Genomic DNA, 26,127 nt, shown 5'->3' with positions numbered 1-26,127 from the left:
GAGTGAACTTTTCCGGCTGCTTACAACACATCTCCAAAGGGGGCAGTGTAGCGCACACCAAACAACCAAAGAAAAAGCAACAAACCTCAAGGGGTAATACTGCCCACTGGTGGGAAAACTGAGAAATGCCCCAGCCAAAGAAACTCAACAAAGCGACAACAGAGGGGGCAGAATATATATATATATATATATATATATATATATATATATATAGCCATGCCCTGATGTGGGGCTGGGGGGTGCGTCAACATGGTCGGGACATAGAAGGGGGTGCGCGGCTAAATAAGTTTGGGAACCACTGTCATAGGGCAATACAAGTTTGCTTTAATATCTGAGGATTTCTACAGTAAATCTGTCTGAAATGTGGCACACAGGTTCAGTTGATGTCCCAGAGTCATAATGTGTTAAAAGTTGGACATCAACTATGAAGGATGATTTTTAATGAATTTTTGAATGTGACGCGCACGCGGATCTAGTCTTTCTATTGGGAAATACAGCGAGAAGGCAGTACCGTAAATACTGGTGTAAACGCGCAAGGAAATTTTCGCGGCAGAGAAGATGCGGCTGGCTTGACCGCGGCTCACAAATGACGGCTCACTTGACCGGGGTGCGTCAACCCGGTCTCACAGTAAGACCGAATTGGAACTCCTCCCCTCTCCTGGAACTTCTTTTGATGATATAGATCTTCGTCCCCCTCCCCCTGCCACACCTGGTGTGAGGGGTTGTGCCTTGGTCTGCCTGACTGTTCGTGGCAACCGGGTCTGGGGGTTTCAGATTTTGGCATCTGCCTGATAGATCCCGGTGGCTGCCTGGTGGGGTCTGGGTCCCTGGGCTCTGCTGGGTCCCCAGCAGGGGTGATCGCCCCTGGGTCCCGGGTCGCTGGGTCCTGGGCTCAGCTGGCTAGGGGGTGGGAGGCAGCGGGCGGGCCAGAGGGCTTGCCGCTGATGTCTCCCGGGACTCTGCCGGCTGTTGGTTGTGGCCCCCCGGGGTGATCCTCTGTGCCTCTCGAGGGGGGCGGGGGCCTTTCTGGTTGCTGTCTCCTTGGGGTTCCTGTGTTCTGGGGCAGCGCCTGGATCTCTGGGACTTGGAGCTCCCCCGTCTCCTGCGCATCTTTGGGGGGCGGATCTGTGGTCCCTCACACTCTCTGTTGGACGCTCCTATAGAGAAACCTTACATAAACAAGCGCGTGTACACACACAGGTGCTCACATGGTGCTCTCCAAAGTATTGGCTTGGGCACGTTAAACACAGGTCTTAAGACTATGGTGGGCACTTAATGTACTGTGATTTATTATCGTGATTCTTCAGTTAAGCATTGTTGATTTTATATTTCTTCATCAAGTTGACGCAGTGATAGCTTGATCTTGTTGTATTGTTGTTGTGTCCCATTTTTTTGCCCTTTTGCTTTTTATTTGTCTTTTTCTGCAGGTCTAGAAGCAGACTCTTGTTCATTATGGTTCATTTTTGTGGACCCCCCCCCCTCCCCCCTCCCCCCCTCCCCACCTTTTCTTTTCCTTTCTCTTTCACCTCTGTCTCCGTGTCTGGTCGGAATTACAAAGCATTCAAAAACAATAACAATAAAGTTTTAAGTATCAGGCGTGACATTAAAAGCAGACGCTTTGATGCTCCACCTGAGAGTAAATCTGTAAGGCTTGTTACCGGCATTCAGACATCAATTCTGCTTGCTTCACAGCCAGACAGGACACGGGGGGGGGGGGGGGGGGGGGGGGGATGGATGGATGGATGGATGGATGGATGGATGGGTGGGTGGGTGGATGGATGGATGGATGGATGGATGGATGAGATATTCAAGGGGCAGGATGGATGGAGGAGATATTCAGGGGACAGAATGATGGAGTTATTTCTGCTTCCTACAAACATGTCAGTAAAGTTGAACAAACATGCAAATCCATGTCCACGTGTACATCAGGGCATTTGGAGGCAGCTTCAGTTGATGCAGAACGATCTCTGACTGTTACAGCTTTCTTCCTCTGACATTGTTTACTTTAGTCATGTCTTATTCTGTTGCTTTTCCTGTACCTAAGTCAACTTTTCTTTTTGCAGAATGCTATGCCGAGTCTTCTGCTGGATTTTACTGTGTTTTCTGCACACAGGATGTTCACAGCGGTGTGCATCATCCAATCCTACATCTTCCTCATGTTTGCGTACATGTCCACATTGTAACACAACTAAAGGGGCATGCATTACTCGTTGTAAAAACAAAGGTGAGTTGCTTCACTTTATTCTACAATGTTAGTAATACATTAGACAAAACTCATTTGGTTTTGTTTAATGGACATAAATTCACACATCCGCAGTTACATGCTACATGGAAGACACTGAGAACAATCTCACAAATGGAACTGATGAATTCAAAGTCCAGTAAGCACTTTCATTTTCAACACTGAACCGATGAATTATTTTTTACTGTGTCAGCGACTGGTTGTTGGTCCGAAATGTGAATCTTTTTATTTTCTTGTCCTCCTCCACAAGAGCCTTCTCTAAACTGCAAAGCCAACTGGAGAACATGAATGTGACTGAGACGACCTTCGTGTCTTTTAAAAACATCAAGGCCATCTTGTTTAAGCCCACTGGTGACTTTAGCGGCCTTGAAATTAATGCCAATGATAACGAGGTAAAACATATTTATTATTCTTCTAAAATGTGTTGCGTCGTCATCACTGATTTATATGTAATGAGAATTTGGGCTTTTTTATGACTGAAATAATGAATTTTACCTGCAGCATTAACAGGTGCAGTAACTGCTTTCAAACACTGCTGTTAGAACATGAAAGCAGGTTCCCACCAGCTGTCTCACAGGAGAACTGCAACATGAAAACAGCATATGACAGGACGTGTGGGAAAACTGAACGGTTTAAATTCTGGTTCATGGAATATCAGTCAGCTGTGTTAGACATGAGGAATGGACCAGCCGGGATAAATTAACAGCTCAAAGTCAGTCACAGATTTCTAAAATCAGACTAATGACCAAAGAGCTGAGGGAAGGTCAAAGGGTGAACACCTGTTCCTCAGCCTCGTCTAGGCTGCTCAATCCTCTGTTTAAAGGAAAGAGGGGTATAGATCTTGGACTGGACAGATGGGGTCAGTCATTGTATAGTTTGCTCTGGTTCTGAACATTGACTGGTGTCAATGTTCCCCAGGGAGGTGCCTCCCAAAGTACAACTTGGTCGAACATTTTCCACAAAGTGATGGAATCTGTTGTTCTGGCAGGAGAACCCAGACTAATGCTGTGAGCTAATGTTCTGTCAGGATTAAAACAAACACACATCTACACACTGACAGGTGAATCCAGTAACAAAAAGTTGAACCTTTATTCTTCCTGCCATCTTCTCCTTCTCAGCTTCAGATTCCCAAAGTTAGCTAGCATGGCCACAATGGAGGTGTTCAATACTTGTGCTATTCTGCATGTCTGTGTCCCTTTGCTGCATAGCTCTGGTAACCCAAGTTTCCTTTTTATTTGTTGTTTTTAGAGGTTGCAGGTTACACAAAGGCAGTAAGTGAATTTCCCCACTGTGGGATTAATAAAGTCTATTCTATTCGATGAGCAGCAGGCTGGATTAGCATTAGCATTTCTCAGAGTCTGATCACTCCTCCCATGATTGATGCTGTTTGATTTGTGAATCTGAATCTGAGAAGGAGCAGACAGTGGGGAAAAATCTCTGTTCTTCTCTGGTTTATGACACAAACAGCTACCAAAGCTGCATTCCACCACTACATGTCTTTTTCTGTCTTCTCTTTCCTGACACTCATGTAGGCACTGCCAGGTTCAAATGTGTCCAACAGAAAAGTGAGTGTCTTCCTGCCCGGAGAGCTGCTCGGTGCTGGACAGAATAACACAATCGTGTTCTACATGATTCTCCTTCCAGCTGCGGTCAGAGACTTTACTTTAAATCAAATCAAATTGTTGCTCTTAATCAAAAAATATATTCCAACTTACTCTCATACCAGCTGCATACTGGTGTAACTGTAGTATCCAGTTAGTTTTGCATGGAGCTAGAAAATACAAGTTTACAATGATTCAGTTAAATGGAACTTTAACTGAAAATGCAAGCTGTAAATATGTTGACTGTTAACCCCTCAACGCCTGTTGTTGCAAATTTGCATCAAACCTGCATTTGCTCCAAATGCAACCAAAATACCGCATGTACCTAAAAGAAAATCCACAATTGAAAAAAGTATTTATAATTGAAAACGTATTCAGGCCTCAAAGTGACAGTGTGTAGTTTCCCTGGCGATAGGGGGCAGTACATACCTAAATCATTGCAAGTAAGCATTATTTTTGTGTTCAAGTAAGGTCTTACTAGCAGATGGACGTTAGGGTTAAAAATCCCTTGGGAGTGCAACCTCCAGCAAAATGACAAGAACATCACCTGCAGTGAGTGACAAGGTAAAAGTATAAAAGAACAACGTTTAGAAAGATTTGTAACCATTTGTTACAAGTCAGTAAATGCATTCTGTCCTAACTGGCTTCCTAGAAGGAAACATTACATCCAATATGGCATCACCCAGAGAATTAGACTCTCATGTATTTTAGACCCAATTTTTATGGTTATATGTTATGAAACCGCCAATATTTTTCAGCAACTGGATATCTTTTAATTCATTTACAACAGTTCAATGGATATTTCCAGAGATTAATGGTAAAAACTACACACTGTAACTTTAAGGGGTTAAAAAATAGTACAAATAAAATTTATATTAAAAATACAATACTTTAAATGTGTATATATTTTTGTTTTCTTTTTTATGTTACGTGATTCTCAAACTAAACTAGAAAAATTTGCATTTCTTGCAGAAATGCTGTTTGAATGCTGGCTAGCTGAAACTGTAAGCTGAAGCTGAAACTAAGCAAAACTGTCAAAGTGAGCTGAATGTATTGAAAGATGTAGAAGCAAAAAGCACTAACAAGCAAATAAAGCACAGAAAGTAAGTGAAGAATGGAGAAAAATAATCCTAAATAGCAAAAAACTGAAATCTGTGACCATTGCATAACAATTTGGACAGCTAAATGTCTAATTCTCGCATGTTATTGCGATAACAATGTATGCCCCCCCCCCCTCAGCTAATGCCGAGGCAGCTTGTGACTCTCTTCACTCTGTGGTTAGCAGACTGCAAACGCAATCCCCGAGAGCCTTCTTTATAATATCTGGGGACTTTAATCATGCCTCACTGGACTCTACGATGCCCACCTTCACCCAGTATGTGACCTGCCTGACCAGGGGAAACAACACACTGGACCTACTGTATGCCAATGCTGAAAAGGCATATAGTTCATCACCTTTCCCTCCTCTGGGCAGATCTGATCACAACCTGGTGTATCTTGCTCCTGTGTATGAGTCTTTGGTGCGAAGGGAGCCACCAGCCACCCGTACAATACAGAGATGTTCGGAGGAGAGTGAGGAGGTCCTTAAGGACTGTTTTGAGACAACTGTGTGGGGGGTGTTCTGTAAAGATCATGGAGATGACATCGACAGCCTCACTGCATGCATTACTGACTATATTAATTTTTGTGTGGATAGCATTATCCCTATCAGGACTGTACGGTGTTTCTCTAATAATAAACCCTGGATTACTCCTGAAATAAAAGAAGCCTTCAAGCAGAAGAAGCGGGCCTTCAAACTCAGAGACACGGAGGAGTTGAAAAGAGTGCAGAGAGAACTGAGGAGACTGATAAGGAATGGGAAGGACATCTACAGGCAGAGGATGGAGAACCAGCTTCAGCAAAGCAATGTGGGTGAAGTCTGGAGAGGCCTTAGAACCATCTCAGGTCATAAACATCAGAACTCTCTGCCTGTGAGGGATGTGAGGTGGGCTAATGAACTGAATCAATTCTTTAATAGATTTGACTCGGCTACGAGGCAGACCTCAACGTCGGCTGCTGACTCTCCCACCCTCTCTACCACTGTTTCACCTCTGACCTCTCACCCCTCCTCACCTTCAGTAACAGTATCTAGTACACACTTTACGCAAGGCCCCGGCTGGTCCCTCTCTACCACACAGGTGAGGGGGGAAATGAGGAGGATAAATGGCAGGAAGGCAGCGGGTCCAGATGGTATCAGCGCATGGGTGGTCAGGTCCTGTGCGGACCAACTGTGTGAGGTAATAGGGCACCTTTTCAACCTGAGCCTGAGGCTGGGAAGAGTCCCAAAGCTCTGGAAAACATCTTGTGTGGTTCCGGTGCCAAAGACTACACGCCCCAAAGATTTTAACAGCTACAGACCGGTGGCTCTAACATCCCATCTGATGAAGACTCTGGAGCGGTTGGTTCTGGTTCGGCTTCGGTGCCTAGTGGGCTCTTCACTGGACCCGCTTCAGTTTGCCTATCAAAGTGGCATTGGTGCTGATGATGCGGTCATCCACCTCCAGCATCGGTCGCTCGCTCACCTGGAGACTGTTGAGAGTACTGTGAAGATCATGTTTTTTGACTTCTCCAGTGACTTCAATACCATTCTTCCCTCGGTTCTGAAGGACAAACTGGTGAACGCTGGAGTGGATCATCACTTCGCTACCTGGATTCTGGACTACCTTTCTGACCGACCACAGTATGTGAGGGCTCAGGGCTGTGTGTCGGATAGTGTCGTCTGCAGCACGGGGGTCCCCCAGGGGACGGTTCTGGCTCCGTTCCTTTTTACCATCTATACTGCGGACTTCTCCTATAACACTACTCAGTGCTTCTTGCAGATGTTCTCTGATGACTCTGCGATTGTAGGTCTCATCAGGGATGGGGATGACAAGGAGTACAGGAGACTGACTCAGGATTTTGTGGACTGGTGCCAGTTGAACTATCTACAGATTAATGCCAGCAAAACTAAGGAGCTGGTGGTAGACTTTCGTAGGCATAAGCATTCCTCGCTCCAACCATTGAGCATACAGGGCATGGACATTGAGATAGTGGACAGTTACATGTACCTTGGGGTCCATCTGAACAATAAACTGGACTGGAATCATAATTCAGATGCCCTGTATAGAAAAGGGCAGAGTAGGCTGTACCTACTACGGAGACTGAGGTCATTTGGAGTTGTGGGCCCTCTCCTGAAGACCTTTTATGACTCTGTGGTGGCCTCGGCCATCTTTTATGGTGTGGTGTGCTGGGGCAGCAGCATCTCTGCGGGGGATAGGAAGAGGCTGAACAGACTGATCCGCAGGGCCAGTTCTGTTCTAGGATGCCCCCTGGACCCTGTGGAGGTGGTGAGTGACAGGAGAATGACAGCTAAACTGTCATCCATGTTGAATAATATCTCCCATCCCATACAGGTGACTTTGACAGCTATGAACAGCTCCTTTAGTGGGAGACTGCGGCACCCAAGGTGTGGGACAGAGAGATTCCGGAGGTCTTTCCTCCCCACTGCTGTCAGACTTTACAACAGATCTGTTGGATGAAGTGTACTCTGTATTTCTAAGCTGTATATAGTATGGCTATTATTTTTAACCCATTCTTAAGGTATAAATTATCTATTGTATTGAGTTTATTTTATCTCATTACGATCGAACACGTGTTATTTCAGTTGGACAAGTGCAACAGTTTAATCTTTACACTTAGCTGAACTGTGAAATTAGCAGCTCATGCTAAATTTGGTAACTGATTGCTGAAGTTGTTGAATAGCTGAAGTGAAGCTGAAACTAAGCTAAACTGGCAAATGAGCTGAATTTAGTGAAAGATGTGAACGCAAAAAGCACCAACAAGCAAATAAAGCACAAAAAGTAAGTGAAGAATTAAGAAAACTAATCCTAAACAGCAGAAAACTGAAATCTGTGAACATTGTTTAAAAACTGGACAACTAAAATGTCTAAACACCTGTTATTTCAGTAGGACTAGTTTAACAGTTTAATTTTTACATTTAGCTGAACTGTGAAATTAGCATTATATGCTGAATTCAGAAAAGGATTGCTGAAGCTGCTGAATAGCTGAAGTGAAGCTGAAACTAAGCAAAACTGTCTAAATGAGCTGAATGCATTTAAAGATTTAGAAGCAAAACTCACCAACAAGTGTAATAAAGCTCAGAATATAGCTGAAGAATGGACAAAAAATGCTAAGCAGCAGAAAACTTTAATCTTTGAACACTGATTAAAAACTCAAATTTTGAAATGTTAAACAGCTGGCATTTGAATGAGAATAGTTGAATCAGAATCAGAATCAGAAAAGGTTTATTGCCATTGTCAGTGAACAAACAATTCAAAAACTAGGAACTTGCTTTGGTATTAATGTGCTACATATAACATGAATAATAATAAGATTAAAAATAGAATAAAATAGAATAAAACTAGAATAAAACTTTCAGCTATAAAAAATGGCAGGTAATGGTAACATGGCCGATAACGTGATGTTGTGTCGAGTACAGAAGACCAGCATGTTTGTGTGTTTATAAGCTGTTCACAAGTCTAACGGCAGATGGAAAGAAGCTGTTCTTATGGCGGGAGGTTCTGGTCCGGATGGACCGTAACCTCCTGCCTGAGGGAAGTGGCTTAAAAAGTCTGTGACCCGGGTGAGAAGGGTCAGCTGCTATCTGACCTGCACGCCCCCGAGTTCTAGAGACGTACAGGTCCTGGAGAGATGGAAGGCTGCAGCCAATCACCTTCTCAGCAGAGCGCACAATGCGCTGCAGTCTGTGTTTGTCCCTCACTGTGGCTCCAGCGTACCACACAGCGATGGAGGAGGTGAGGATGGACTCAGTGATGGCCGTGTAAAACTGCACCATCATCTGGGCCGGCAGCTTGGCCTTTTTCAACTGCCGCAGAAAGTACATCCTCTGCTGGGCCTTTTTGAGCAGGGAGCTCCCACCTAAGGTCATGTGTGATGGTGGTTCCGAGGAAGCGGAAGGAGTCCACAGTGGTGACGGGGGTGTCTGTCAGGACGAGGGGGAGAGATGGGGCTGTGACTTTCCTGAAATCCACAATCATCTCCACTGTCTTCTGAGCATTGAGCTCCAGGTTGTTGCTGCTGCACCAGTACACCAGCCACTGAGGGAAGTGGCTTAAAAAGTCTGTGACCCGGGTGAGAAGGGTCAGCTGCTATCTGACCTGCACGCCCCCGAGTTCTGGAGACGTACAGGTCCTGGAGAGATGGAAGGCTGCAGCCAATCACATTCTCAGCAGAGATGAGCCCGATGAGGATGGTGTCGTCCGCAAACTTGATCAGTTTAACGGAGTTATGGCTCGAGGTGCAGCAGTTTGTGTACAGGGAGATGAGCAGAGGAGAAAGTACACAGCCCTGTGGAGATCCTGTGCTAACAGTCTTAGTGGTGGAAACATTCTTCCCCAGCCGCACGCACTGCCTTCGGTCCGTCAGGAAGTCAGTGATCCACCTGCAGGTGGAATTGGGTACGTTGAGCATGGAGAGCTTGTCCTGGAGCAGAGCAGGGAGGATGGTGTTGAACGCAGAGCTGAAGTCCACAAACAGGATCCTAGCGTAGGTTCCCGGGGAGTCCAGGTGCTGCAGGATGAAGTGGAGGGCCAGGTTGATGGCATCGTCTACAGACCTGTTGGCTCTGTATGCGAACTGCAGAGGGTCCAGGAGGGGGGAGGTGAAGGACTTGAGATGAGGGAGGACCAGGCGCTCAAAAGACTTCATGACTATAGACGTCAGCGCCACAGGCCTGTAATCATTCAGTCCAGTGATACGGGGTTTCTTAGGGACAGGGACAATGGTGGACAGCTTAAAGCAGGCTGGAACATGGCAGGACTCCAAGGAGATGTTAAAGATGTCCGTGAAGATTGGAGACAGTACCTCTGCGCAGTGTCTCAGGGTTGCGGGGGAGGCACCGTCTGGGCCTGGGGATTTCCGTAGGTTTTGCTTACGAAAAAGCCTAAGCACATCCTCTTCTGTCACTGAGAAGGCAGTGGAGGGGGAGGGGTGGTCAGCGAGGACCATCACAGTGTTGGAGGTGGTGGGGGAGGCATGTGACACCAGAGTGGCTGAAGAAACCTGTGCAGTAGGGGGTGTGGGGGATGGGTGTTGCATTTCAAACCTTGCATAAAAGGAGTTAAGTTGTTCAGCCAGTTGTAGATCGTCAGCAGCATGTTGGGCTCTAGGCTTGTAGTTGGTGATTTGCCTGAGCCCTCTCCAGACAGAGGTGGAGTCATTGTCAAAGAATTGCTCCTTTAGACGCATATTGTACCGGGATCTCGCCTTCTTCAACTCTTTTGAGAACTGGTACTTAGCGTCCTTGTAGCTTTCTCTGTCCTTGGCTCTGTGGGCTGCTTCTTTCTCCCTCCTCAGCTGTCTCGGTTTGGGTGTGAACCAGGGCTTATCACTGTTTAAAGTGACCCTGGTTTTTGTTGGAATAATGCTGTCCTCACATAACTTTATATATGACGTCAGTGTCTGTATAGTCATCCAAGTTGTCTGTGGCAGATCCAATCACGTTCCAGTCTGTTGTGTCCAGACACTTGCGAAGCTCCTCCACAGCCTCGCAGGTCCACTTCTTAGAAGTTCTCACTGCAGGTTTGGATAGCTTCAGCATCTGCCTATATGAGGGGATGAGGTGAATCATGGTGTGGTCTGAGAAGCTGAGAGAAGCTCGCTGCACGGCTCGATAAGCTCCACTGACTGTGGTGTAGCAGTGGTCCAGCATGTACTGCTCTCGTCAGGCATTTAACAAACTGTCTGTACTTAGGCAATTCCTGGCTCAGATTTCCCTTGTTAAAGTCACCGAGGATAATAACTAGAGAGTGCGGAATGGGTACATTTTTACAAATGGCCTAACTGTGAATTTAGAAATATTTGCTGATATCAGAAACTGATAGATTAACATATGTTCAGACTTGATATGGGATGGATGAATGGTTGGATGAATGAAATGATGGATGGATTGTTGGATGGATGTTAGATGGTTTATTGGATGGATGGATGGACGCATATATGCATTTATATGTGGATGGATGGATTCCTTAGGCCAAGCCGATCAATTTGACGTCTCACATGTGTGGGTGTGTAATTCCATTTAGCCAGAAGATTATTGACCTCTCTCAACCAATCAGGGAGCTGGGAGGGAGTGGGGCACTTTCCCACCTTCTGACGGTCAATCAAATTTAACTTTTTTCTAGTTTTAAGTACAGATAGTTCAAAAAAATCAAAAACAGAAGTCTGTTATTGGTTCAATATTCAGCTTTTTATATTCATTCCTATGAGACTTGGTTAAAGTGATTTGTAGTTCCTTGTGTTGCCATGGTAACATATGACCGGAGTCTGCATTAATAAAGCAATGTACAATGTCACATGACTCTATTAAACTTTGAATAACATTTATACATTAAAGTATGTTGATACAGTTGTGTCTAAACTGTTATTAAATGTTGTTGCTAAGCACGTTGCCATGGTAATGCAGAACACAATATCAAGTTAATACAAGACTCCTGGGACCAAGAAAGTTGAATTGATGTATCATATGTGTGGGTGCATATTTCCTTTTAGGCAGAAGACGATTGAAAACTCTCAGCCAATGAGAGAGCAGCGAAGGAGGATGGCGGGGTTCCTGCCTTCTGACTAGTGTTAAAATGTCAGCTATGCTGCTAGTTTTAAGTGTATAGAGCTCAGAAAGATAAGAACCAGCAGTATGTTATAGGCTCAATATTAGGCTTTTCACATTCATTTCAATGCGACTTGTTTGGGGATATCCTTATGCACTTGTGTTACCAATGGTAACAGATGACAGAAATTTACTTCAATATACTTATGTTCAATGTGCCATGACCTTTTTAAATTTTAAATGTTTGTATGTTAAATTACTTTGATACAGTAGTGTCCAAAATGTATGAAATGTCGTTGCTAAGCTTGTTACCATGGTAACAGATAACACAAGTAAAATTGAATGCAAGATTCCTGAGACCAAGCCGGTCGATTTGATGTATCATATGTGTGGGTGCTCGATCCTGCTAACCCTAACCCTAAGTAAACTTTATTTATAGATATTTTAACATAAAAATATTAAAAATGTTCTCCTCATTCAATCTGACCACCTTGAGCTGAAATTATTTTAAATGTGTCATTCATTCCATGACAGGACAGATATTCTCAAAATGAAACATTTTAGTTTTTACAAACAGCTGACATGACTGTGGGGAGTTTCCTGACCCAAGACATGCAGAATCAAGCGAGGAGACGTAGGTAAGGAGGAAAAAACAAAAGTTTATTTAAAAGGGTAATTGAGGGTGCACCGCCAGACGTGGTGATGATGCTGAGCACAGCTCCGGACAGGGTCTGTAGAGATAGACACTGGTGAGGGGTTTTGCAGAGAGAAACAGAACTCAAGATTCAGTCTTTGTGGTTCTTAATGTGGGTTGACAAAGCCTGGGGCTTGGGGGGGGGGGGGGGGGGGACAGGCAGGACTGGGGTGAGCAGCGTCTGAGGTATCCGAAATCCAAGAGGAAAGAGAAGCACCTGCGGTATCCGTAATCCAAATGAGGTGAGCGGTGGGAGAGCGGGTCGGTCCAGACATGGAGGGAGATCAGGCTCGAATGTGTTGTCCAGGTTGTTGCAGAGGTGGTCTGAGGCGAGGGATCCTGGTGAGAATAAGGCAAAGTAAGTCTAAACAACAATAACACGTGAGCACAAAAACAGGGACTAAGACTTTAGTTTTAACTGTAGCTGGCGAGAGCTAGCCAAAGTGAGTAATCATCCGGCAAGGTGAAGTGATCTCTCAGCTCCTTATAAACGCTGGACCGGTAGATTAGGAATAGCCTGCAGTTGGCCGCTCTCCAGAACCACCCACCTTCAGAGACTTGGGGCATGATTAGCAGAATGGTGCTGGCTCACCCCAGATCCTGACAGTACCCCCACCCCCCACCCCACCCCAACCCCCCAACGGATGCCCCCTGCTGGCTGAGCAGAGGAGGAGGAGGCAGAGGAGGAGGAAGAGGCCCTGGAAGCCTCAAACTCTGTGATGAGGGAAGGGTCCATGATGAAGGACCCGGGAACCCACGACCTGTCCTCGAGACCGAACCCTTCCCAGTCAACGAGGTACTGGTGCCCCCTACCCCGAGGATGGACGTCAAGAAGCCTCCGGACTGGGTCAACGAGACCCCCTTCAAAGAGGTCGGTCTACTCCGAGGAAGAGCTCTCCGGTGGGCAGAGGCTAGAAGTCATGATGAAATGTTCTTAAGAGGTCCTTTTTCTGAGTTTATGAAGGAGTTTAGGCTCACCTTTGGGTGCCAGGAGTCTCCCGCGGACGTGGCAAGAAGACTTCTCCAGCTCTCTCAAGGAAGGAGGTCGGTAGCAGACTTCGCCATCGATTTCAGGACTATCGCTGCTTCCTCTAACTGGAATGAGGAGGCATTAAAATGGGCTTTCACCAAAGCCTTATCAGAGAGGATTAAGGACGAATTGGCGCTCTGTCTGGAACCCACCTCTTTCAATGACCTGATCAACTTGGCTATACGGATCGATAAAAGACACCAGAAGAGACATGCAGGTACGCTCCACCACCCAGCTAATCACTTTCCGCATTCTCCCGCTACGCTGCAGACTAAGACCCAGGGCCCAGTGGAGGAACCAGTGGAGGTTGGTCAGGCTCATTTGGACCCTGAGGAGAAACAGCAACGCCGCAGGTCAGGCCTCTGTTTGTATTGTGGTCTTTCTGGTCATTTTGTGGCAAAGTGTCCTTCATTAAAAGACAGAGCCCATCATTAGACACGAGAGTATTGATGGGCAGCATAACTAACATTAAGACCTCTCGTAGCACCATTCCCTGCACCCTAGTTTTCAGCCAACACACGCTAAACTGTCCCGCTTTGGTAGATTCAGGCTGCGAGCAAAACCTTGTGGATGTTGAACTGGTTAAACAAGTTGAACTCCCCATCGTGCCTCTTTCCACACCGCTCACAGTCTCCTCGTTAGATGGTAACACTCACCACCATAACTCACCGCACTGCTCCTCTCACCCTTAAAATATCTGGCAACCATACCGAAGAGCTGTCCTTTTTTGTGTTCCCGTCTCATCAGTCACCTCTAGTCCTAGGTCATTCGTGGCTCACCACCCATAATCCCCACATAAACTGGCAGTCAAATTGCATAGAGTCTTGGAGCCCCAGATGTTCAGAGTTGTGCCTCAGATCCGCTCTCTCCATCCCAAACATAACCCGTAGAGTTCCCCCTGTTCCTCCAGACCTCTCAGGTGTACCCGAGTGCTACCATGGCCTAAGTAGGGTGTTCAGTAAGGACCACGCAGCCACCCTACCGCTCATCGACCATTTGATTGTAGTATTGACCTGCTTCCAGGAGCCACTCTCCCGTCCAGCCGCCTTTACAGCCTCTCCAGACCAGAGAGGGAGTGTATGGAGAAATATATTACTGAGAGCTTGGCCGCTGGAATCATTTGTCCCTCAACATCTCCTTTGGGGGCAGGGTTCTTTTTTGTCCCCAAGAAGGATGGTACACTGTGGCCCTGTATCGATTACTGAGGGCGAAATCTCATTACTGTGAAGGATAACTATGCGCTGCCTCTCCTCTCCTCTACATTTGAGCCCATAAAGGATGCCACTATCTTCACTAAGCTGGATCTCCGCAACGAGTACCACCTGGTCAGGATCAAGCAGGGGGACGAGTGGAAGACCGCGTTCAAGACCCCCCTCGGACACACTACAAACGCTCCAGCAGTTTTTCAGGCTCTCATCAACTCTGTGTTGGGTGATTTTATAAACTGTTTTGTCTCTGTTTACCTCGACGACATTTTAATCTTCTCAAAGCATACTGCTGAACTCGAGGAGCATGTTAGGGCTGTATTACAGCGCCTCGTGCAGAACAGACTGTTCGTACAAAAGAGATCCGAGTAGCTTTAGAATTAAAAGAGTCTGGTGAGCGCTCAAAGGCTAGCTTACACTGCAGTAAAAAACTGACATTCAGAGGACTCACCCTCGAAGGTAACAGTAGGTGGAGAGGCAGCAACCCGGAAGTGTTGGGCAGCCGGAGGTTCCAGTGGTTCCGAGGCAGAAGGTTCCAGAGATGGTGGAAGTCAGCTGTGCAGACTCTGGAGTAGGGAATCCATTTGAAGAAGGCGCTGGTTGGAATTTGATAACTGTTCCAGGAGAGCTTGGATGGTCCGGTCGTGGAGTGCCAGTGTGTCGGAAATGGAGGGATGTGTTGATTCTGTGGGGTCAGGAGAGTGGCCGGATGATTCTGACATGACTGTGGGGAGTTTCCTGCCCCAAGACATGCAGAATCAAGCGAGGAGGCTTAGGTAAGGAGGAAAAAACAAAAGTTTATTTAAAAGGGTAATTGAGGGTGCACCGCCAGACGTGGTGGTGATGCCGAGCACAGCTCCGGACAGGGTCTGTAGAGATAGACACTGGTGAGGGGTTTGGCAGAGAGAAACAGAACTCAAGATTCAGTCTTTGTGGTTGTTACTGCGGGTTGACAAAGCCTGGGGCTTAGGGGGGAAAGGTAGGACTGGGGTGAGCAGCATCTGAGGTATCCAAAATCCAAGAGGAAAGAGAAGTGTCTGGGGTATCCATAATCCAAATGAGGTGAGCGGTGGGAGAGCGGGTCGGTCCATGTGTGGAGGGAGATCAGGTTCGAATGTGTTGTCCAGGTTGTTGCAGAGGTGGTCTGAGGCGAGGGATCCTGGTGAGGATAAGGCGAAGTAAGTGTAGAGAATTAAACTACACACTGGAATCAACTCTGTTGCTATTCAGTTGGAGATTCCGAAAAATGACAAATCAGATTAACCTATGAGGCTTAGATCATGTATAACTATCCCGGATACTTATATATCGATCTAAGTTCATACACCAACCTGTTTGGTCTAATTTTAATTCAAAGATTAATGTTTAATTTAGATAATTAAATTTAATAGCAAAAGTTATTTTAAATCAGAAGCTAGGATCTTTGCTTTCAAATAACCAGAAATATTATACATTTTCTGTGTTTCGTTTCAATAATGAGGCAAGTTTAAAAATGAAGAATTTTATTACTAACAATGTTAAAAATAAAGATTTGAAACGACAATTATAAACGACAAATCATGGATGACAATTTAATGACAATTTTTAACAGCTTTGATATTAAACTTGTTTTAAAAGCAAACCTGTGGCTGGATGGAAGCTAAATTGGAAATACGAGTTTGAATGCGTGAATGAAATTATTAGAAGGTTTCTTTCAGAGAGAGAGGAAGCGTTCTGGATGAAAATGATGTTTTGCGGCTAACTGAGTCTTTTAACTTAGAAAAAACAGCATCAAACGCATTCCCGTGTTCTACCTCACCCAAATGGAGACCCTCTTGTGGATCCGGAGATCAGGAGGATGTTGTTCATCCAAGATGACACTCGGTCCGGCAGGGGAGACACGAGTGTCCGATCATCTGGTCCAGAGATGTTGCCAGGTACACAGGTGTTCTCGTCTTAACTTTACTCAGAAATCAATGACTCTGGGTAGAGTCTTCGTTAGCTGGTTACAGTTTCATTTATTCTTAGCTTTTCTTGTCGGCGTGACAGAAACAGCAGGTGGAGGTTTAAGGATGGCCGTTCCCTTCCTCCGTGGTGTTGGTTCAAGAACTGACGTGAAGCTGGTGATGGTTACAGTTTACAAAGCTCTCAGGACACTCCCACTCTCTCTCCAAGAAAGCTTTGATCATGCGTCAAAAACATGTGTTGCAGTTATCGTTTATCTGGACTCTGTGTTAGATGGATAAGGTGAACTGACCTTTGCCGAACACATCTTTTACTGTCATCATTGTTTCATCTTGTTCTCTCTATAAATTCCACAAGATGCTCAGTTGACTTTTCCTCGTCCGAGGCAAACCTTTATTGAACACTTAATCAGTCATGTGTGTCTATCTCTCACCCTCCGGTGTTACACTCTCTAGACTCCGGGCGGAACACACGGTTAAGAGCAATTCTCATTGCTACATCCCTTTTCTTTTACAAAGACACTGAACTTTTCATTCGTTGAGAACTCCGTATGCAACTGGCACAAAACTTAGGCATGACATTTCTTTGTTGGACCCAATTTCCCCCCAGAAGTAAAAATTTGTATTTACTTCTTTTTTTTTTCCTCCCCACTAGTAAACAGATCACAAAGCCCTACCTCCAAATATTATCACAGAGGCGTTGTTCTGTTCTCTAACCAGTACACAAATCTCCACATATAACTCAACATATCATTCTACTTTTTTTTTTCTTTTCTTTTTTTTTTTTTTTTTTTAAGAAATCTCAACATAACTCGTATAATACCTTAATTGCATACATAGTCCTTCAGATATCCGGGTTGTTGTACCACCCGTCCTGACCTGGTAGTGCTGATTTGTATGTTCCCCTCGTTCTGTGTCAGCCCAGTAAGGTTCTGTCCCTCTGGCTGGGGATGTGCTGACGTGTCTTTTCCGACCTCCGCAGCTCGCCTCAGATGGCGACGATTCCTTCTGAGGACTCTGCCGTTGTCCAACTCCACATCATAGGATCTGTTTCCCCGAGTGTTACACACTCTAGCCTTGGACCATAAGGTGTGTTGTTCAAAAGGTTGGACTCTCACCACGTCCCCTGGGTTTAATGTGTCCATGTCCTTTGCCGTCCTGTTGTAGTACTTTGTTTGTCTCTCTGTGTTTTTCCTCAGTGCCAACCTGTCATCAGTCACTTTGGGTTGCAACAATCTGTCTCCTATTGGGAGGAGTGTCCTCGTCCTCCTGCTTAACAGTCTCTGTGCCGGGCTGGTAGTCAAACCTTGTGTTGGGGTATTTCTGTGGTCCAATAAGGCCAAATATGGATCCTGTCCAGCCAATTTAGCCTTTTTCATGAGTCGTTTGGCAGTTTTAACCGCAGACTCCGCTTTGCCATTACTCTGCGGATAGCCCGGGGATGAGGTATGGTGTTGAAATTCCCATTTCCGGCTGAAGTTGGCAAACTCTGTCGAGCTGTACTGGGGCCCGTTGTCAGAAAACACAATATTTGGGATTCCCTGACGTGCAAAATGAGCCTTTAGTTTCCTAATTACAGCACTCGACTTGGTATCTGGTAGATAATCTATCTCCCAAAAGTTGGAGTAATAATCAACTGTTATTAGGTAGTCCCTACCCTCAAAGCTGAATAAATCTGTCCCAACTTTGGTCCATGGTCTGGTGGTCGGCTCGTGTGGCTTTAGTGTCTCTTTCTGTTGTCTTGCATCCACAGACCGACATATGTCACATGTAGCTATGTACTTTTTGATGTGGTCATTCATACCGTGCCAGTAGACGCAGTCTCTAGTTCTCCTGAGGCACCCTTCTGTTCCGATGTGTGTTGAGTGAATTCGCTGTGTTATATCTGCCTGGAGTGCTTGTGGAATCACCACTCTCTCTCCCTTGAAGACCAATCCATCCTGTGTGCTCAGTTCATCCTGCAACGATTGGAACTGGGTTATTCCCACAGGTACCTCTTTTTTACAGGCCGGCCACCCCTTTTGTATTGTCTTTATTAGCGTTTGTAATGTGCTGTCAGTTCTTGTCCCTGCCCGTATTCTGTCCATGCTTTCTGTTGAAACAGGAACATAATCCACCATGTTGACACATTCTGTCTCCAACTCTGTCTGGCTTTTGATGCTGTCCTGCAGGTAGGCCCTACTCAGCGTATCAGCGAGTAGCATCTCGCGGCCTGGAACATATGTTATGGTTATATCATATTTTTGCAGCCTCAATAACATCCTTTGCAGTCTCTTAGGTGCATGTAACAGTGGCTTTTTAATAATGCTCTCGAGTGGCTTGTGGTCTGATTGCACACTCACAAGGCGACCATATGTATATTGGTGGAATTTCTCCATCCCAAATACAATAGCCAAACATTCCTTCTCAATTTGTGCATAGCCTCTCTCAGTGAGCGTCAGTGCACGACTTGCAAATGCCACTGGTTTTCCCTGTTGAGTCAGGGCTGCTCCCAGCCCCGTCTCGCTGGAATCACACTGCAGTGTTAGCTCTTCTTCAGGGCTGTAATATTTCAGAACTGGGACTTGTGTTAGTTTTTCTTTTAGTCTTTTAAATGCTTCGTCCTGCACGTCTGTCCACTCCCATAAGCTGTCTCTGTGCGTCAGTTGTCTGAGAGGCTCACAGTCGTCCGACAGATGCTTGTAGAACTTGGATAGATAGTTGATCATTCCAACTAGTCTCTGCACCCCTTTTATGTCAGTTGGTGCTGGCATCTCTTTGATGGCCCGTACCTTCTCTGGGTCAGCTCTCAGGCCCTCAGCTGTGAGTAGATGCCCGATGTATGGTACTTCCTGTCTTCTAAGCTTGAGTTTTTCCACATTCAATTTGATGTTCCTCTCTCTGCAGCGTTCCAGGAAAAGTCTCAGGTTTCTGTCATGATCCATTTCTGCCAGTTCCATTGTCTCCCCCTTTCCAGTGATCAGGATGTCATCAGCAATGATGTATGTGCCTGGCAGGTTCTCTAACGCTTGCATCAGTTTGCGCTGAAAGACCTCCGGCGCTGGGCTGATCCCCATCGGCATTCTCAGCCACCGAAAGCGACCAAATGGTGTTGCGAATGTCGTGAGATGGCTTGACTCTTCTGTAAGCTTTACATGCCAAAAGCCATGTTTCACGTCACACACTGTGAAAACTTTCTCTTTTGACACATCCGGCAAGATGTCATCTATTGTTGGTAATGGGAAATGACTACGCTTCAGAGCTTTATTGAGCGGTCTCGGGTCAATACATATCCTGGGTTTGCCATTTGGTTTCTGCACTGTCACCATCCCGCTGATCCACTCAGTACTGCATTCCACTGGTGCTATTATTTGTCTGTCTGCAAGACTCCTCAGTTCCTCTTTCAGTGGTTTCATCATCGACACTGGGACTCTTCGTTTTGGCAGTTTGACGGGCTGCACTGTTGTGTCGATTTCCAGCTTGTATTCTCCTTGTAAACATCCATCTCCTGTAAACACATCCTGAAACTCAGTCTTTATCTCTTCCAACAACCATGTGTTTTTCTCTGATGGAGCTGTTGTCACTGAGCTGTCCAACGCCCAGATGTTATCATACTTAACTTGTATTAGCTTCATCGCTTCACTAGCTGTTCTCCCCAGTAGAGGCGTTTTACAATCCTCCTCTACCACTTGGAACTCGACTCTGTACTTTTTGTTGTTTCTTGGGTTTGTCAGCTTGACCTTACACTTTCCTAATGGGCACAGCCTTGACTTATTGTACATCACAAGAACCTTGTCTGTGTGCTCCATTTTGACGTTCTGGTTCAACATGTTGATGGGAATAACGTTGCATGTTGCTCCACAGTCAACTTGAAACGTGACCAGGCTGTCACCAATCATCATGCCTGCAAATAGCTGCTCTCATTTTTTTCTGTCTGATTCTTTGATTTGGTTCACTTCTACTGCAGTCTGTGTCAGAGCTGTGACAGTCATTATGTCCTCACAGGAATCTGAGTCCTGCTCCATCACTGTGTGAACTTTTTTCCCATTTTCACTCTGGCTGCTTTTACTCCTGCATGCTATAGCAAAATGGTTCTCTTTGCCACATTTTTTGCATTTTTTTCCATATGCTGGGCATTTTGATTTGAGTCTTTCATGTGCTCTTCCACAAAATCTGCATGATATCTCTTTATCTAGTCTTTTTCTCTCTTTTTGTTTTACTGCATGCAGTTCTTCCTCAGCCTGTCCCGCTATTGTTTTGTTGTATTCTCTTGAAATCTCCATTGCTCTACAAATATCTAGACATCTGTCTAATGTGAGGTTCTCCTCTCTGAGCAACCTTTCCCTCCAGCTGGAGCTGTTTGTGCCACAGACGATCCTGTCTCTAATCAGTGAGTCTTTTAACTGTCCAAAGTTGCAGGTGCTCGCCAGCATCCTCAGGTCTGTAACATATTTATCAATATTCTCTCCAGGAGCCTGATTGCGTGCAAAAAATCTGTATCTCTCCACAGTCTCATTAACTTTGGGATTGCAGTGTTAATCTATTTTTCTCATCAGCTCACTTACTGTCACTCTTGCCTCAGCTCCGATCAGCGTGCCACAGAGCTCTCTGCCCCGTTCCCCGATCAGATAGTAAAACAGCTTCACTCTCGCCTTTTCCTCAGCATCCGGCAGAGCTAGTTCCGTGTAGAGTGTAAACTCTTCTTTCCATGTCTTCCACGCCTTAGACAGGTTCACTGCATCCATGCTCCACTGTGCGGGTGGCTTTAATCCATCCATCGTAGCCGCCGCTGCACGCTGCTCGTCAGCGTCTCACCTGCTGTCCTGAGCCGTTAGCACCTCCGAGGCTAATTAGCCTAGCTGGACACGTCGGTACCGTCCACTCAATCTTTCTTCATCCGAGCGCGGTGTGGATCTCTCTAGACCCCGCTGCCACCATGTTTCATCTTGTTCTCTCTATAAATTCCACAAGATGCTCAGTTGACTTTTCCTCGTCCGAGGCAAACCTTTATTAAACACTTAATCAGACATGTGTGTCTATCTCTCACCCTCCGGTGTTACACTCTCTAGACTCCGGGCGGAACACATGGTTAAGAGCAATTCTCATTGCTACAATCATAATCATTATTATAATTAATCATTATTATCCAAAGCATAAATTCATTTCATGTAATTAAAATACCATTATACTGAAACAAGTGATCATATATGATAATTTTCATAAACAGTAATAAAATCAATGAGTTTTATTAATTATTATTATCTAACTATTATCATCGACTTGAAGTGTCCTCCTCCTGGGACGGAACAGCAGCAGATATGGACATGATATTCTTCCAGACATCATGGCATCCTTGGTTAATCTGTGGATTTAAAAGTACTGTTTGACCCAGCTTGACCCAGCTGGGTAGATGTGACCTTTGCCACAAATTAGAGGACCTTCGGTGATGCTACATAAGTCTAAACAATAGTAACATGTGAGCACAAAAACAGGGACAGACTTTAGTTTTAACTGTAGCTGGCGAGAGCTACCCAAGGTGAGTAATCATCCAGCAAGGTAAAGTGATCTCTCAGCTCCTTATAAACGCTGGACCGGTAGATTAGGAATAGCCTGCAGCTGGCCGCTCTCCGGAACCGCCCACCTGCAGAGACTTGGGGCATGGTTAGCAAAATGGTGCTGACTCACCCCAGATCCTGACAACAGCAGTCTGCTGGTAAATCCTAAAATCCTGGGCACTCATTCATCAAACGTTCCTTCCTATGAACGAAATTTAGATTGCTCGTACAAACGGTCAAAATCCAGATTGATGAAACATGCGGTGGTCTCTCATACGCACGTTTTTCTGTAGTCGTCTGATGATAAATCCCACCTGTGTGCACCCAGGTGCTCATGTCTTTTCTCAGTCATTTACATACAGAAGTGCCCTAAATTACAACATTTGGTCATGGTACATACATTTTACATTTAAGGAGTTGTTCTGGTTGGAGTTAATTTTATTTGGAAATGTTGTCCGAGAGTGCAGCTTCTTCTGAGCTGTCAATCCATATGGTTGCCATGGCAACGTGTGTACGATCAGGGAGCAGATGAAGCTCTGTGGTTTCTCGTAGTTCTAAAGTAGAACATGGACTGAAATCGGATTTGTGGAGTTGGTCCCTTGCTCCCCAAAGATTCCCAAATCACAGAAGGATGTATGTACGTGTCTCCTGTCAGCTCGCTCACGGAAATGCGTTTACTCCAGAGAACATGTTCCTTAATAAATGATAAATGACCCGCACTTGTATAGCGCCTCTCAGAGACAGGACTCCAAAGCGCTTTACACTACAGTGTATCATTCACCCATTCACACACACATTCACACACTGATGGTGATGAGCTACGATGTAGCCACAGCTGCCCTGGGGCGCACTGACAGAGGCCAGGCTGCCGAGCACAGGCGCCACCGGTCCCTCCAACCACCACCAGCAGGCAAGGTGGGTTAAGTGTCTTGCCCAAGGACACAACAGCAGAATTCTCTGTCTGGAGCTGGGATCGAACCTGCAACCTTCCGATTACTAGACAATCCGCTTGTTGGATAATTAATTTTACGTATCCATGACCCTTGAACCTGAAATAAACACACATCACGAAAGGGAGACATTTTACACTGAATTAGCCAAATCACGGGGAGAGCACCCATGACACATAACCCTCTCCAGAGCTAGATGCCAGGCGACTCCCCCTGTCTTCAGAGTTTCCAGCGACTTTATTCAGCAAAGGACAGAGAAGGCGGGCCTTCTCAGGCTACAGAGGTACAGAGACCCATCTCCTGGGTTACCACATTCCAGAGATTCATGGCCTAAGGCATTACAAAGTTCACATGAGCTCGTCACCCCACACAAAGAAAGATTCTCAGACCAACCAACATGAACATTTTATAAAAATACCTAACAAATCCCTCCTGATGTTCATTTGGTTGTCATAACAAAACCAAAGTAAGATGTCATTAACCCAATAATCGATTAATAAGCAAGAGGGATGATTGACACACTCTGTCAGTGCGAGGAATTAAAATACATTGTCATGTCAACAAAAACCAGAGTAATAAATATGACATATCCTTACCAACTTGGAATTTGGAATGCTCAATTAACACTTAACATCAAACCAGACATCAAAACCCATTTATTCTGTGTTCCTAGCTTTATTAATTTATCCCCCTTGAATGTTACCTTTGAGCAATAACAATAAAAATAAAATACATGCTGATGTCAACAAAAACCAGATATCAACACCTATCTCGATCCCCAGTGAGTCGTGGAGGATGGCTGCTTATACTGAGCCGGGATTCTCTGGAGGTTTCTTCCTGTTAAAAGGGAGTTTTCCTCTCCACTGTCGCTTTATGCTTGCTTAGTATGAGGATTGCTGTATAGTCACTGAAACTCGTCAGTGACTTGATGCAATCTGCTGGGTTCCTTATATAGGACACATTATTTCTGATTGGCTTAATGAACTGTCCTGAATTGGAATGTTTATTATGTGAAGTGCCTTGAGACGACTCTTGTCGTGATTTGGCACTTTATAAATAAACTTGAATTGAATTGAATATAATACTCTGAGTTTTATTAAATCAATTCACACCAGTAGACATCAAAAAACAGATAAAATTTGTCATGTTCTGTGTCCCTTTGTTCCCCAGCCCCTCCATCCCTCTCTGGATTCCCTTTTGTGTTCTCGTAGCGCGCTCATGTGCCCTTTGTCTGCGTCTCTGTTGTGTGTCTTAAGTTATAGCCACAGCCTCTTGTTCCCCATTTCATAGTTTGTGTGTGTCAGTATGTGTATGTGTTTGTGTGAGTTCTTCCCTTAGTCTTTAGGTTTAGTTTTGTGTGTTATATAGTGTTAGGTTTATCTGCCCTCCTCTGGTTCTCTTCCCCATCCAGATAATTGCTGTCACCTGCCTTCCCTCCAGCCTCACTCCACACACCTGCTTCCTGTTTCCCTAATTGCTCCTCCCTGTCTATATAAGCCCTCCTTGTCTCATTGTTCTTGTCGGTCCATTGTTGTTTTGTCAGCGTTGTTTTTGTCTCTCTCTCCTGGTCTCTGGTTCTCTGCTCATGAAGTGAGCTTTTGGATTTTGGCTCCCCACCCCTTTGGATTTACTTAGTTTTTGGTTCACCTTAAAATAAAGGATTTTACTTTACATCATCTCCTGCCTCGTGTCATCCTGGGTTTCTGCAATTTGGGTCCTGCCCTCCTAAACGTGACAAAATTGATGACCATTCATATCATAAAACGCAGAAAATGATTTACGGAGCTCTGAACCTTTTCCACATCTGTCGTCTCCTCCTGTGCTGCAACCCATGGCTTGTAGGACTGAACAGGTTTCAAAGGGTCTGTATTTTCAGTGGCTGGCTGACCGGTGGTACTGGTTTCCTCCGAACTGTTTGAGCCCCGCACCTCATCTCCAGTTCAGGTGTGATATCTCAGTCACAGACTGTGCTCTCAGCTCTGCGTCGTCCTGCTGGCGTGTCGACGCAGGATGGAGGTTGGTACCATTTTGTGTCACTTCCTGAGCGAGCTGACTGACCCACAGCAGGTTTGTGGTGTTACATCAGCTCATGTCTTTTTGGCCTTCTTCGTCTTGGACTGCAAGTCCACAGTTCAGCCATGTCTTTCTGGCCCATCTTGGACTGTAGTTCAGTGACTTCACCTCCTTGCGAACTTTCACAGCTGCATGCACAGAGGAACTCAGACTTCCCCTGCTGGTTATGGTAATTGGGTGATCTTCCTTCATGAGCTTGTTTAGACACAGATGATGTTACATGAGCTGACCTCGGTGTCTGACCGCCGCACCTCATCTCCAGTCCAGTCTTGGTCACAGCTTGTGTTCAGCTCTTACATTGTCCCGCTGGCCGGAGGAACTTGTCATTGCATGATGGAGATGCCACCTGGTGACGGTGGTATCGGTTTTGAGCCAACTGATCCACATAGGTTCGTGGTTTAACATCAGCTCTGCCATGTTTTTTGTGCCTCCTCCATCTTGGATTGCAGGTCTCCACCTCCTTCTGAACACACCTACAAGTCACAAAAGCTTCAAAGATCCACAGCAGATGCCACAGACACAGACCAATTTGCATTCAGGTAGGCGTTCAACTTCCACAGCTGCCTGCACAAAGGAGCTCAGAGCCTTTTCATCGACACTTTCCTCCTGAGTCTGAGCCATTCCTGCATTTGGAGAGTAGCAGGGCATGACATAGCAACCATCTTGTGTTGGAATCAAATACCTTCCTGGTTGTTGAGGGTGATGTCAATGGGGCACAAAGTTTCTTGTGTCCGGTCCGTGTCCTTTGATGTTCTCCGCAGAAACCACTGCAGGCCAGCCACTGGTCTCTATCACCTGTCAATCAAGTCCTGTCAGTTCTTTGCGAAGCAGCAGATAAATTCACCATGGATACACAACAACCATTAGAGCCTGAAAGATGCCCAATTTGTTTATTAACACCCCATGAATTGCTATGTTTACCAACTGTTGCTGTTCCTAAACACAAAGGTTGAACAGAGTGGAACATTTGCTCTCAAAATTTCCCCCATTTGAACACCATTTGCTATGTTAATTTATCTTAAGTAAACTTGATATCTGGTTTGCATAAAAAGAAATCAGTAAGGTTTTGCCATAATTCATTACAAAAAAAAACACATACAAATTATTTAAAACTAGCTTGTCTCATCATTTTATCACACCAAAGTAGAGGTAACACACCCACATATTATGGAAGACAAAAGGAATCCTTCAAAGAGATTTTCACAGCAGGACC

General features: G+C 45.4%; 1 protein-coding gene across 1 annotated transcript in view; it reads left to right on the top strand.

Moving 5' to 3' along the window:
• LOC107397294 (adhesion G-protein coupled receptor G2) overlaps window positions 1-26,127 on the top strand; it is a 102,606-nt gene that overhangs the window by 27,401 nt on the left and 49,078 nt on the right. Inside the window, exons 3-6 of the mRNA XM_070554575.1 lie at window positions 2,064-2,224; window positions 2,318-2,381; window positions 2,493-2,634; window positions 3,775-3,891. Of these exons, the coding sequence (XP_070410676.1) occupies window positions 2,064-2,224; window positions 2,318-2,381; window positions 2,493-2,634; window positions 3,775-3,891 (484 nt within the window). The remainder of the gene's footprint in view (window positions 1-2,063; window positions 2,225-2,317; window positions 2,382-2,492; window positions 2,635-3,774; window positions 3,892-26,127) is intronic.

The sequence above is a fragment of the Nothobranchius furzeri genome, chromosome 9, assembly GCF_043380555.1.
Source record: "Nothobranchius furzeri strain GRZ-AD chromosome 9, NfurGRZ-RIMD1, whole genome shotgun sequence".
Taxonomy (NCBI): Eukaryota; Metazoa; Chordata; class Actinopteri; order Cyprinodontiformes; family Nothobranchiidae; genus Nothobranchius; species Nothobranchius furzeri.
This window is presented reverse-complemented; position numbering and strand designations above follow the sequence as displayed.